We start from the raw sequence: 13,175 nt of genomic DNA, 5'->3' as shown, positions 1-13,175 counted from the left end.
TAAATTTCGAGCTTTCAAACTGCTGAACAGGGGTTCAAACTCCTTTAAAACCCAAATCTAGCATTAAAATGTAATGGGTATCGTGAAAACCAAGTCGAAGTTTAATAGGTAATTGAAACTCATCAAGAAATCCAACTAGAATAAAGAAGATTTACCTAAAACTTAGTTTCAACGACAAGGAGTTGGAAAAAAACAAAGCTGGCAGTGGTTCGGCTTGAAGAATGACTTCAATCAAACCTAAAGACTTCAAATTTGCATGACCCACGAAGGGCTCGACATGGTGTGGCTGTTGTTCAACTAGATGGGCGGCACGACGGCGGTTGATTGGCGTCGGCGAGCCACGTTGTAACTGACGCACGAAAAAGAAGACACAAACGCTGGCTTCGACTGGGTTATGTTGGTCGGCGAGTCAAACGTCGCAAGGGGGTGGCTGATGGTGGCGTCGACTAGAGGAGAAAAAGAGAAGCGGTGAGCGGAAGAGGTTTCTAGAGAGGGGTGGGGCTTCACGATTTGGAGAAGAAGAAATTTAGTTGTTTATTTTTTTTTTTATCTTTTAAAAAAAAAACCCCACTAAAAGGAAAGAAGAAGATAATAATGATAGTAATAGTGAGAAATGACCATAATGCCCCCAACTTAATATTATACTTCTACTTTGACCATTTTCTTATATTTTTCATCATTTTAACACTTAATTTCCAAGTCTTGTTTCAAACTATAATTGTTTCAATTTTCTTATCACAACAATTCAACCTTAAAAAAAATTGAAAATTGGATTTAAACTTGTTTTTCACAATTTAGGAAATATTAATATACATAAAAGGAGAATGGAATGAGGGCTTACAAGTTATTACCTCCATTTTAAGAATTTCGTCCTTGAAATTCAATTGAAGTGACCAAATGAAAAGTTGTGGGTATCAAGTTCTCATTGTTTGATCACTTTCCCACGTTGTTTCCTCAGTAGTATGGTTCCTCCAAAGAACCTTGACTAATAGTATGACTTTGTTTCTTGGCACTTGTTCTTTCTTGTCAAGAATTTGTATTGGTTCCTCTTCGTAGGACAAATTTCCTTTCAAATGAACCGGTTATACTTCAAGAATATGAGATAGATCTGGAACGTATTTACGCAACATTGACACATGAAACACATCACGAACCTAATTTGAGTTTCATAGGAAACACCAAATGATATGCAAATGGTCCAATACATTCCAACATCTCACAAAATCCAAGATCCTTTTCTACCATAGCTCTTTTGACGATCCTGGGCTGTTTTCAAGTTTTCTCTAATAATTTTCACATTCTCTAAAGTGGTTTGTACTAATTCTTGCCCCACTAACTTCCTTTCTCCAACTTCATCCCAGCACATTAGAGTTCTACAATGTCTACCATACAATGCCTCATATGGTGCCATTACAATACTTGAACGAAAACTATTATTATATGCAAATTCCATTAATGGTAGGTGAGCATCCCAATTACTCTTAAACTGCAAAACAAAAGCTCCAAGCATGTCTTCCAAGGTCTAAATAGTTCGTTCTGACTGGTCATCAGTCTGAGGATGAAATGTAGTACTGAAATGTAACTTGGTACCTAGAGCTTGTTATAAACTTGGCCAAGTCACTTCCTCAAGCATACTTCATCTCATAAAATATTGTTACAAACAAATTCGAAGGAAGCCGTTTCAATGTTGGAATTGTAACTACTGTTACAATCAAATTCCATCAATAAGAGATATGAGTTACAGTTACCTTAAGCGGTCAAACATAGACTTGTAACATATCCTATAATGTCGGAGTAGTTCGCTTTGACATCTGTAATATTATTAGCTTGAGATCACATCCACCTATACAATGGCAAAATAATACAATGCACAGTATAATAAATTGATTTCTTGTTCAAATAGATCAAGTAATATATATTCATAAGATTTGTCTTGGTAATTATTTTGAATTACGAAAAAATATACAAAATAAAATAGCAAACCAGAATATAAAGTACTATGTGAAAAAAACAAAGTTGTAGCCATATCTTGTAAAAAAATCTAAACGAGTCTAAACGATTGTGTAACAAAATTAAACGTCTAATCGATCGCGTATAAATTGTAGTCATATCTAAACAATCCTTATAAATTGTAACCATATCTAAACGATCGCGTATATATTGAACCATATCTAAACGATCGCATATATATTGAACCATATTTAAACGATCGCATATATATTGAACCATATTTAAACGATCGCGTATATATTGAACCATATTTAAACGATCGCGTATATATTAAACCATATTTAAACGATCGCGAATATATTGAACCATATCTAAACGATCGCGAATAAATCGCAAATATATTACGCACGCGTTATTAACGGCGTGGTTGAAAGGGAATTTTTGGTATTTTACATAGTGGGCCTCTGGGCTCCGTTTTTGGAATTGTTTTATAGAGTAAATATTTTGCCGTTTTTTTATATTCTTAAAAAGATCCCTTCAAACTTTGTCAATTTTAAGTTTTATATTTTGAAATTTTAAATTTTAGTCCTCGTACTTTTAAGAACAAATCACAAAAGCCACTCTTGAAATATAATTATAATTGCAATTACATTTTTGAACTTTTAATCATAAAAAATGGACCCCTAAACTTTAACAAAGGTTAAAACTTAACTTTCAAACTAACAATAATTCTTTAAGTTGGACTTATAATTATAAATTTGACACGACTTTAACACTTACGTAAGTTTGAAGATTCACTTTTTAAAATTGAAATTTTAATAATATAGTTGCAAGTACCACTATAGCTTTGAGGTAATTTTTACAAATTTTTCTACTTTTAATAAAATGTTAAATTTAATTAATCTTTACTAAAATACAATATGTGAATATATTTTCATAATTTCAACCTATACACACGAACATTTTTCAATTTTTGTAAAAACAAAAATAATAGGGTAAGTTGCAAAAATCACCCATAAAATAGGATAGCAGTCGCAAATATAACCTTAAACTTTAAAATTAGGCCCTCAAATTTATTCAAGTTTTAAAGATGGATTTTCAAAGTAACAATTATATAAGTTTGTGGATCAAACTTTTATCAATTGTGATCTCGTTTTTTATAACAACAATCATAATAACAATAAAGAAAATTGTTGTAAATAATAAAGTTGAAGAAAATATTTATAAAATATATAACAAAATTTTAGATAGGATGGATGATAGATGTGGATAGGTACTAACAGACATTTATTAATAGACGTGGATAGCATTGGATGTGAATTTGGTGTATGTTTTAAAGTATTTTGGTTTATTCCATAATTGAAGATGTGAAATGTGAATAATAATAACAATAAATATAAAAATATTATCTTCTTCATCGTTGGCGAGGAGGCGCCAACACTAAACAGTCTACTGAAATTCTCGTTAATGGATTCAATTCTCATGCAATTATCCCAACCACTATCACTCAAATCCACACTCCTCAACGCAATTCGAACACCTCCTTCCATTTCTTCAATCTCCCTCCGAGGAAGTCTTCACTTGATCCAGCGGAGGCACTTCAAGCTGGAGAGCACTAAAAATGGCGGCACTGATACCCAACGCGATCTCCCTTTCGACGAAGCAGCATTCGAGGCCGAGAGATCTCGCCTCGACGCCCAAGCTAGAAAATCTATGGCCGAAGCTTCAATGAGGGACACTGAAGGCGCTTCGGACGACGACCCAAAAGCTTGGAAGTGGGTCATCCGAAAACGCATTTGGGATTTCATGGAGTCGCAAAATGTCGCTGCAAATCCTCGTCCCGTTCACCATCGTATCCCTAATTTCATCGGTGCCATGGAAGCTGCTAATAGAGTGAGCTACCCAATTCCTGGTTTGTTTTTCTTGGAAAGAAAAATTTTTAGTCGGTCTTTTCAGTATTGGAAATTTTGATTTCTTCTGCGTATAGCTGATGAAATGGAGTTATATCAGTTGTGCGAATTGGAAGTATTTAGCGATTCACAGTGCGTGAAGGTTAATCCGGATTCTCCTCAAAAGGGTGTGAGGCTTCTTACGCTTACGGGTCAGTTCTGCTGATACTTTTAGATTATTGTCTACCTAGCATCGTCTGTCATATACTATTATCGTTAAGAGACTATGTTTCAAGTTGAGGAATTCGAACATTCAATGCTAGCGAACACTCAATGATTGTAAGGTCAAATTGAAAATTCAGTCTTTGAACTTGTGTGTAACCGTTTATGAACTTTCAATTGTGCCAACAGGTTATTGAACTTTGAAAACCGTTTAATAGATCTTTGAAATTTCAGTTTTGTGTCTAATATATCACTGACCTGTTGGATACTTTTAGTCTACTAGACACTAAATTGAAAGTTTAGTATTCCATCGTACACTAAATTTAGATTCATATCTAATAGATCATTTTTTTTTTTAATTTTGAATTTATCCTGGACCTATTGGACAAAAATTAAAATTTTTGGACCTATTAAACATTTTTAAATCTTAGTGACCTGTTATATATAAATATAACATTGAAAGTTTAGAAACCTATTAAGCACTTTTCAAAGTTAAAGGCCAAATACAAAACCTAAAAGTTCAGGGAGTAAACTTGTAATTTAGACTTATTGTTCTTTCTTTTCTTGAAGAGAATTTTGTCTATACATGATTCCACATCTATGTACCTTTATCTGCAAAAATATGATCAATGATTGGTAAATAAATGTTCAAGTAGTACTTGTCACGAAGAGAGTTCATCGAAGGACGTTAAACCTTACGAAGTCTATGTGCAAAACTGTATGGCAAAAGGAAATGTCAAGATATGTCAACCGGTGATGTCTTAGTTTATAACTAAAACTAGGAAATATAAGATCTACTGAGATTATGAATTTCCATGGAAAATGTGGTGGTTGGAAGTATAGACAATGACGTTGTCAGACTTGGTTATTTCTGGTGGTTGAACAATACTGTGTAAGCTTTGACTGAGTTGTATATATCGTCTTTGACTGTGAATAAGCGAGAAAGCTTTCTTCATATTAAATCATAAACTAAATGGTGTTTTGATTATGATCAGGTGGCAAAAAACTGTTAACACCTCAGCCTCGGTTGAGAACAGGGTTTTTCTCCATAGTCGAATCTGGGATGTTGACTCCAGCTACCATTAAGGAAGCTTGTACTTCTGTTGGGGTAGCAAAGTATGGAAAGCCAATTGGACTGGATGAAAAGATTAAAGTTGATCTGATCGTTATTGGTTCTGTTGCTGTTGACCCCAAAACGGGTGCTCGGCTTGGCAAAGGAGAGGTAAGAGTTTTTACTGTTGGCTTTACCTTTTACATCGAAATGGATGTATATAAAATATATTTGCTGGGAAGATTTTATAGTCCTCTATTATTATGTTCCCATATCTTCTCTACAGCCACCTATGATCTATTTGTTTGCACATAACCTACATCTGTAGCTCATTTCTTGACTTCTTTGCCACTTTGGAAATGGAATGTATTTATAAGGAACCCTTTTAGATTGACTTTCTGAGTTCTTAAAAGTTGTTTACTTGTTTTTATATACAAATGAAGTGTTATTAAGTAGTTAGAAAGTAACCCAAACAAACCCCAAGTGTTGTAATCTTATGCAAGTGAAATAGTATGCTTGATTTTTTTTATGCTTCTTTATACCTCTTTATGGCGCTGAAGTTACTATTTTGACTTTAAAAAACAATACATTTGATAGTTTTCTTGACGTTAAAAAAGTACCTAATAGGTCTTTTAGACTTTCAATTTTCTGACTAACAGGACTTTGATGCGTTTAATATTTTTATAATTCACAAATCTACTAGACATAAAGTTAAATATAAATCTACAAGTTTATAAACGAAACTTAAATTTACTCTACACTATAAAATGCAGGGTTTTGCAGAATTAGAATATGGAATGTTGCGATATATGGGAGCCATTGATGACTCAACTCTAATAGTTACTTCTGGTTGCGTAACTACTCTGCTTCAATCTTATTTTGTAGTTTCTCGTATTTTTTCCATTCTTTTCAGCCACAATATGTTGTGTTACGTAATTAATAATTCAACTGGTGGAGATAAATTTCAGTGCTTAATATCTAAATATTCTTTACTATCAATGTAGATCATGCAACTTTAGCCGTGTTTAGATAATTCAGGAGTAGACTTTCCTATATATATATAAATTTCAAACCTCTCTCATCCTCAAGAAAAAGGGAGCTTTTGTCAAATTTACTTGCATAAAATTATCGATTGAAGATAACTTTTGTTAAGCAGTTAAGATATTTTGTGTCCAACGGGCTGTTGGTTTAGAATGATGGTGATAGATATAACGTTGAGATGTTTTAGATTCAAATGGATAGCTTAGTTCCCCTTGCTTCACACATTTCAAAGTCCATATTATCTTGGTGCTTTTGGCTGTGGATTTTCATCAAATGTCTTGTCGTAATACAAACTTCCAATTCTCTTGCAGTGCACGATTGCCAATTGGTTGATGATATTCCAGTTCAGAAGCTATTAGTCCACGATGTGCCTGTAGACATCGTATGCACTCCAACGCAGGTCATTTTAACCAACACGAAAATCCCTAAACCCCAAGGTTAGCAGCTTATTTGCTTTTCTAATCCCCCCCCCCCCCCCCCCCGAATTACAAGTTTGATCCTTCAGGTATCTGCATCTATATTCAACATTTCTAGACTTTTAAGCAAAATTTATCAGAGTATATGGACACCTTTTCTTTTCAGTGCATATCTCAAAAGATTAGTGCAACAATTTGCTTGAGATTTGAGGGACATGAGTCTATGATTGAGTTTGTAATATCAATTGATAGAGTCATATATACAACCCAAAATGTTTTGAATTGCAGGCATTTACTGGGAAATGCTGTCTCCTGAGAAGCTTAGCCAAATTCGAATACTCAGGGAGCTCAAACGTCGGATCGAGAGGGAGACTGGAAAACTGCTGCCATGTGGTCCATCAGAGAAACTTCCACCTACAGCTCAACGAACCTCGAGACCTGGAAAACGTGCATTCTCTAAGAAGTGAACAAGGGGAAAGTGGAGAAAGAAACAAACCAGTGTTTTTTTTTGCTCTTCATTATGAAGTTTCAATGTTGAATAAGCACTCTCCTAAAACAGACGAGGAAGATATAAAGAGGGCGTGGTTTTCCTCCCTCAGTCTTTTATTTGTAACACGTTGTACCATAACTATTGTCTTGCAAAATGAAGGAAAGAGAAAAAAAAAAGAGTTCTACAGTAGTCAGATATTTCATGAAAATTAGGAAAAAATAAAAGAGGACGCTAGAAGGAGGGCTTGAACCTCCGACCTTGTGGTTAACAGCCACACGCTCTAACCAACTGAGCTATTCCAGCAGTTGTTAATAAGTTTGTAATATTACATACTAAAACAATTCTAATATATTTGTTTTTCAATTTATACATATGTTTTTAGTTTGTAGCCATTATATATTTAACAGCTGCCAATAGAGTGAGCGGAAATTCTCAGAAAATGTTTTGATTTGATCATTTGAATATTGGAATTTTTTATTCCTTTCGAGTTCTGCAAATACTTGAAGAAATGAAGTTGCAATCAGTTGTGTGATCTGAAAGTATAGAGGGATTCATAGTGCGTGAAGGTTAATTTGGATTCCCCAAAGAAGGATGTGAGGCTTCTTCTACTTATTGGTCTGTTCTCTTATGATTTCTCTTGTTCTTCTTGTTTGCTTGTTTGCTCTCTATACATTATCTACCTACTCTTGTCAAACTACGTTTCAAGTTGATAATGAATTTGAACACTCATTAGCTGGTTTAATTGGCGATTTTTAATGTCAATCGATCTCTCTTTGGTCAATGATGATAGTCTGGTCAAATTGTAAGGGTCTCTGAATTTGTATATCTATTTAATCTATGAACTTTTAAAAATGTCTAATAGCTCCTTTTAACTTTTAATGGCATATAATGAATTTAATACCTTTAAAAAAAATGTCAAGTAGATCTCCAAATTTTTAATTTTATGTCCATTAATTCCTAAACTTCTAATTTTACATCTAATAGCTTTTTGGCAAATTTGAGAGTTTAGTGTTACATTTTACACAAAATTTGAATTCATACATGTTAAAAATTAAATAAAAAAAATACAAATTTCAAATCCATATCTTATAGATGAATTACTTTTTGAAAATTTTGAATATGTTAGAACAGGCAAGAAATCACGATGCGTTAAGTTTTGGAAGTAGAAAGAATGTGGAAGTTCATAAAAGACATGAGTCGGGCACAACAAGGATCATCACATGATTCCTAGCTTTATGGTACGTATATATGTTTTTATTATTTTAAGTTATTGAAAATGATAGTATTCGATGATGATATGCATATATATGTACTAAACTTAGCCACTTTTGTATCATTGTAGGACCCGCGATGTAGAATGGCGTACGTTAGGAGATGTATGGCTTTCTTTGTGTTTTTTTTTACAATGAATATTTTTTATTTATATTGTGAACTTTGTTACATTTTTTTTAATTTCTTTGTATTATGAACATTTAATTTTTTGTTGAATTTGTGTTTGTATTTCATAATTTACTAATTTATTTTGAACTTTCTTTAATTGAATCGAAAACAAATGCGAATATTTCAAAAAATAAATCTTACAAGAAAATATTTCAGGAAAAAAATTTAAAAACAATATATTTAAAATATTTTTCGACGCAGTACATATGTTGAGACTATGGTACAAACGTCACGTCGAGCATGGTTATTGCTGACTCATGGATGACGTCCGATATACAAACGTCGAGAATAGTTATTCTCGACGCATAGTTGTCGTTGGAACTGTGGACGTCGGGGATGCCTTGTCGTCGACACATTGAAGACGTTGATAATGATTACATCGGAAGAAGTGTATTCCCGAAGCCTTGTTGGTGATGCGTTGGGAATCGGTTTCTCGACGTCTCTTTCTGCGTCAAAAATTCATTTTCCGACGTTATTAACACTTACGCCGATATTTTTATGCATCAGAAGTCGCCCCACTTCTTGTAATGTGAGTTCTGCAGCTCCAAAACACTCAACACTTCCCAATTTTACTTATTTGAAAATGACATTCGTGGCTTTCTTCCCTTCAGCTCATAACCTTCCTCGCGTCTACTCTATTTGGCGCCCCACCCTAGACACTAGACTCTATTTAGAAGATTTTTCAAGTGAAATTACCCAATTGGCACAGATGGATTGTGAACACAATTTATTTAAAGTTCCCTTTATATAGGGGCCCTTGCATGCTGATCCTTTAACGACGCCTGTTTCTCGCCTCTTGCACATCATACTTGTCAATTTCTACCTCATGTTAATCACTTTACACCTCCTACTTGGCAAAACCTAGGTGCCTCGCATGTCATGCCACTTTGTATACTCCACTTCACTTATTGACCCATAATGCTTTGGACATTCTTGGCCGCCAACCCCTTTACCTTGAGAGGCTCTTAGTCAATTCTTGCCACCTAGCTTAAGTTTTCAGAACGCCTAGGACACACCTTATAACCTTGAAACCATCTCATAAGTTTTCCACAAACCATGTCATCTAGAGACTAGCCCTTGGCTGCCTAATCTCTTCTCACATGGCCAAACCTTCTAACTTAGATGCCTAGCAAGCCTTAGTCGCCTAAAGTATGCTAGGCACACTAAAGGCCTAGCCAAACACTTAGCCAAACTTTACACATATCTCAAGTCTACTTTGGCTATGATGACACTTACCTTTTGTCATTTTAACCATGATACTAAAACAATGACAAACCTTTCATAACACTTAACAACCACAAAACTTTAGTAAAATTTCTTTTCAATTTTTCTTGCAACACCAATCTTAAACTATTTTTCTCCAACTAAGCTCCACCCTTATTTACCTCTTGAGTTCCTCAGAAAACTTAGGGATTCTTGGTTCCAAGGTTTACAATATTAGTAAGAAGAACAGAGGGAACTTTTTGCTAATCCGAATAACATTGTAGTTCTTATCAAGAAGAGAGATCAATCAAGGATATGTTGGATCTTTACAAAGTCTATGTGAAAAATTGCATTCCACAAGGTCTGCATGAAGTTATGTGAGGAGGAGAAACTTCAAAATATGTGAACTAGTACTATCTTGTTTATAAATAAAACTAAGAAAGACTAAGGAACTCTTTAGATTGACTTTAAAGTCCTTAAAATGGTCAATTATGAACAAATGAAGTGATTTTAAGTATTTAATAGGTAGAGATAATTTTCAGTACTTAATATCTAAATATTCTTTACTATTAACTTAGGTTGTGCACCTTTTAGCTGTGCTTAGATAGTTTAGCAGTTGACTTCCTAATATATACATATATGTGTATATATATTTGAAACGTCATCCTCAAGAAAAAGAGAAGGGTTGTTTACGAATTTACTTGCATGAAATTATCGATTGAAGACAACTTTTGTGAAGCAGATGAGATAATGTGTACAGAGAGGTACAATGTTGGTTTAAGAACGATGGCGTTGTTTGATGTTAAGTTGTTTTAGATTCAAATGGATAGCTTGCATGCTATTGAGTTACCACGACAATATTGAATCTCAATAGACTTTTAAGCAAAATCTTTTATTTTCGGTTCATATCTCAGAAGATTGGCGGCAGCAGATTTGATTGTGCACCATTGATATTTCAATGAAAATTGAGAGAAAAATAAAAAAGAAAGCGCTAGAAGGAGGGCTTGAACCTCCGACCTTGTGGTTAACAGCCACACGCTCTAACCAACTGAGCTATTCCAGCCTTCGTATTCAAAGATGTAACTTTAATTATTAATCAAATTAATGCTAATTGAAGCAAAAAACATATTGGAAAATTGTATTGGTTGGTACAATAAAAATCTAATTTAGCAATATCAACACTAACCTTTTTAATTTTGCAAATATAGCAACTTTTTAATTTTGGTTGATATTTCTTATTTTATTTTTTTCATTATTAAAATTGTCCTTCTCTACATCTCCATTGTTTTCTCTTCCTCTTTCGTTTCTTTCTTTTATCATTCTCCTTCATTCTTCGTTTTCTCTCCTCTTCTCCACCGTTCTTTTTCACGGTTTTTCTTATTCGCCTACTTCTCTTCTTCTTGTCTTCTTCTGCCTCTTCTCCACCGTCCTTTTCTTCTCTCTTCAGTTTGGTTCTTTCTCTTCGTCGGCTTTTTTTTTTTTTATCATCTTCTCCTCGTCTTCTTCTCCTATTCTTCTTATTTTTTCTATTAGTATGTATTTCTTCCCCCCCTTTTTAAAGTCCTAATATTATTTCTGTGAATTCCTCATATATTATTTATTAAAATTAGGGTTATGATTTGTTCTTCCTCATCTCTTTTATTTGTTCCTAATATCTTTTATCAAAAGGGGCTTGGTAGATTAGTTTGGTTTTATTTAGTTACATTTGGCTCTGTTTTTTTTTTTTTTTTATAATTTGTATCAATTTTTTATATCAGTAGTATAATATACTTATATTATATGTATTAGTTGACTGATACACTTACTACGCGTTTTTTTATTTTACCAAAATCGTTGCAGTTCATCGTAGTTATGGTTAAGCTTGCGGTAATTGTTTTTCATAGTGGTCAATGGATGAGCAACAATCCTATGTGGATTACAAAACAAATTGTGTTTTGGTTGATGGAGTTATATCATCATTTGATTCTTTTGTGAACTTGATACGTGCTGAAATTTAGGTTGAGTCATGTATTGAACTTTCGGTTTTGTTGCCTATAGGTAGTAATGGTGTTCAACATGTTCTAAAGATTGTTAAAAATAAAGATGTAACTTGGTTCTTGACATTGGTTAAGGATCAATCAACCCAATTTTCTTTAGTTACTCATTCTGTAGATACAGTTTTGGATGTTTCAATTGGTTCTTCTTCTTCTTCCATAGTTGAGGTTGATTTCGGAGATGAATTAGCAATTTTTAGAGATGTTGATATTACTAATAGTAGAATGAGTTGACTTTTAAGGAGAAGGATTTGTTTTATAGTAAAGAAATTTTGCTGAAGTCATTCCGCTTTATAGCTGTCAAGAGTAATTTTGAATTTAAGACATTGAGATCTAATTCAAGATCGATTGAGTTGAGATGTAATGAAGATGGTTGTCTTTGGTTTGTTAGAGCATCGCGTTATAAAAGAAGTGAATTATGGATGATTTGAAAATACGTTAGTGATCATAGTTGCTCAATGATTGTTCATTCTTTTCATAAGCAAGCATGTCCAAAATTTGTTGGTCAATGTATGATTGATTATTTGAGGTATAGTTATTCTCATTCAACACCAAAAGATATCATCCATCATATGCGTATGAATTATGGAGTTTCTGTTAGTTATTATAAGGCTTGGAGAGCAAAAGAATTTGTTATGAAGTTGTTGAAAGGAGATGCTAATGATTCTTATGCTTTGATTCCAAAGTTCTTCTCAAAGCTAAAAGAAATAATCCAGGTTTGTTTTTCTATCACTTAATTTATTATATTGTTCAATTTATTGCGTTTTATACTATTGCTATTTTTCATTCACTATTTTACTTGTATAGCTGGTATACTAACTAGTTGTTGTATATCAGTTTACTGATATACCTATTATGAAGTATACTTATTGTATGATGTACGCAATACTGATTACATGTTTTACTATTTAGTGTTTTATATCAGTTTACTAATATACCTATTATGAAGTATACTTATTGTATGATGTATGTAGTATTGATTATATGTTTTACTATCTAGTGCATCTATTAAATTGATTATTCTATTTTGTTCCTTTTTTGTAGGTTCATTTACTACATATGAAATAGATCCAAATGGCCATTTCAAATATTGTTTCATGGCTATTGCATCATCAATTGAAGGTTGGAGATATTGTAGACCAAATATAGAAGTTGAAGGGACATTTTTAAAGTGTAAGTATGGTGGAACATTGTCAATTGCAGCAACTATGGATGGTAATAGTAAAATTTTCCCTCTTGCATTTAATATAGTAGATTCAGAGAAAGATGCTTCTTGGAAATGGTTTTTGAACAATTAAAACTTTCTTTTGGAGATCGAGAGGGATTGGTTATTTTTTCTGATAAACATATAAGTATTCCGAAGGGTGTTTTAAATGTGTTTCCATCGGTACAATATTGCATTTGTGCAGAACATCTTTTGAAGAGTGTCAAGTTGTTAAA

General features: G+C 33.3%; 1 protein-coding gene and 2 non-coding genes across 4 annotated transcripts; 1 reads left to right on the top strand and 2 right to left on the bottom strand.

Annotated features, from left to right (window-relative positions):
• Positions 1 to 3,287: 3,287 nt before the first annotated feature.
• On the top strand, positions 3,288 to 7,248 carry LOC103485607 (5-formyltetrahydrofolate cyclo-ligase-like protein COG0212). 2 transcript variants are annotated; one of them, XM_008443283.3, is made up of 6 exons: positions 3,288 to 3,843; positions 3,961 to 4,051; positions 5,057 to 5,283; positions 5,886 to 5,961; positions 6,465 to 6,590; positions 6,858 to 7,248. In XM_008443283.3, the coding sequence occupies exons 1-6, from the start codon at positions 3,418 to 3,420 to the stop codon at positions 7,034 to 7,036; spliced, it is 1,125 nt and encodes a 374-aa protein (XP_008441505.1). In that variant the 5' UTR covers positions 3,288 to 3,417; the 3' UTR covers positions 7,037 to 7,248. The 2 variants fall into 2 exon arrangements, with proteins under 2 accessions (XP_008441505.1, XP_008441504.1); XM_008443282.3 differs by having other exon boundaries at positions 3,314 to 3,862; positions 3,938 to 4,051.
• A 40-nt stretch (positions 7,249 to 7,288) lies between these two features.
• TRNAN-GUU (transfer RNA asparagine (anticodon GUU)) lies at positions 7,289 to 7,362 on the bottom strand. Its single transcript has one exon. It is a non-coding gene; the product is annotated as a tRNA-Asn (tRNA).
• Positions 7,363 to 10,691: 3,329 nt separating this feature from the next.
• Positions 10,692 to 10,765, bottom strand: TRNAN-GUU (transfer RNA asparagine (anticodon GUU)). Its single transcript has one exon. It is a non-coding gene; the product is annotated as a tRNA-Asn (tRNA).
• Between the last annotated feature and the right edge of the window lie 2,410 nt (positions 10,766 to 13,175).

Source organism: Cucumis melo, chromosome 3, assembly GCF_025177605.1.
Source record: "Cucumis melo cultivar AY chromosome 3, USDA_Cmelo_AY_1.0, whole genome shotgun sequence".
In the NCBI taxonomy this organism is placed as follows: Eukaryota; Viridiplantae; Streptophyta; class Magnoliopsida; order Cucurbitales; family Cucurbitaceae; genus Cucumis; species Cucumis melo.
Note: the sequence above shows the minus strand (reverse complement) of the source record. Positions and strands in the feature narration are given on the sequence as shown.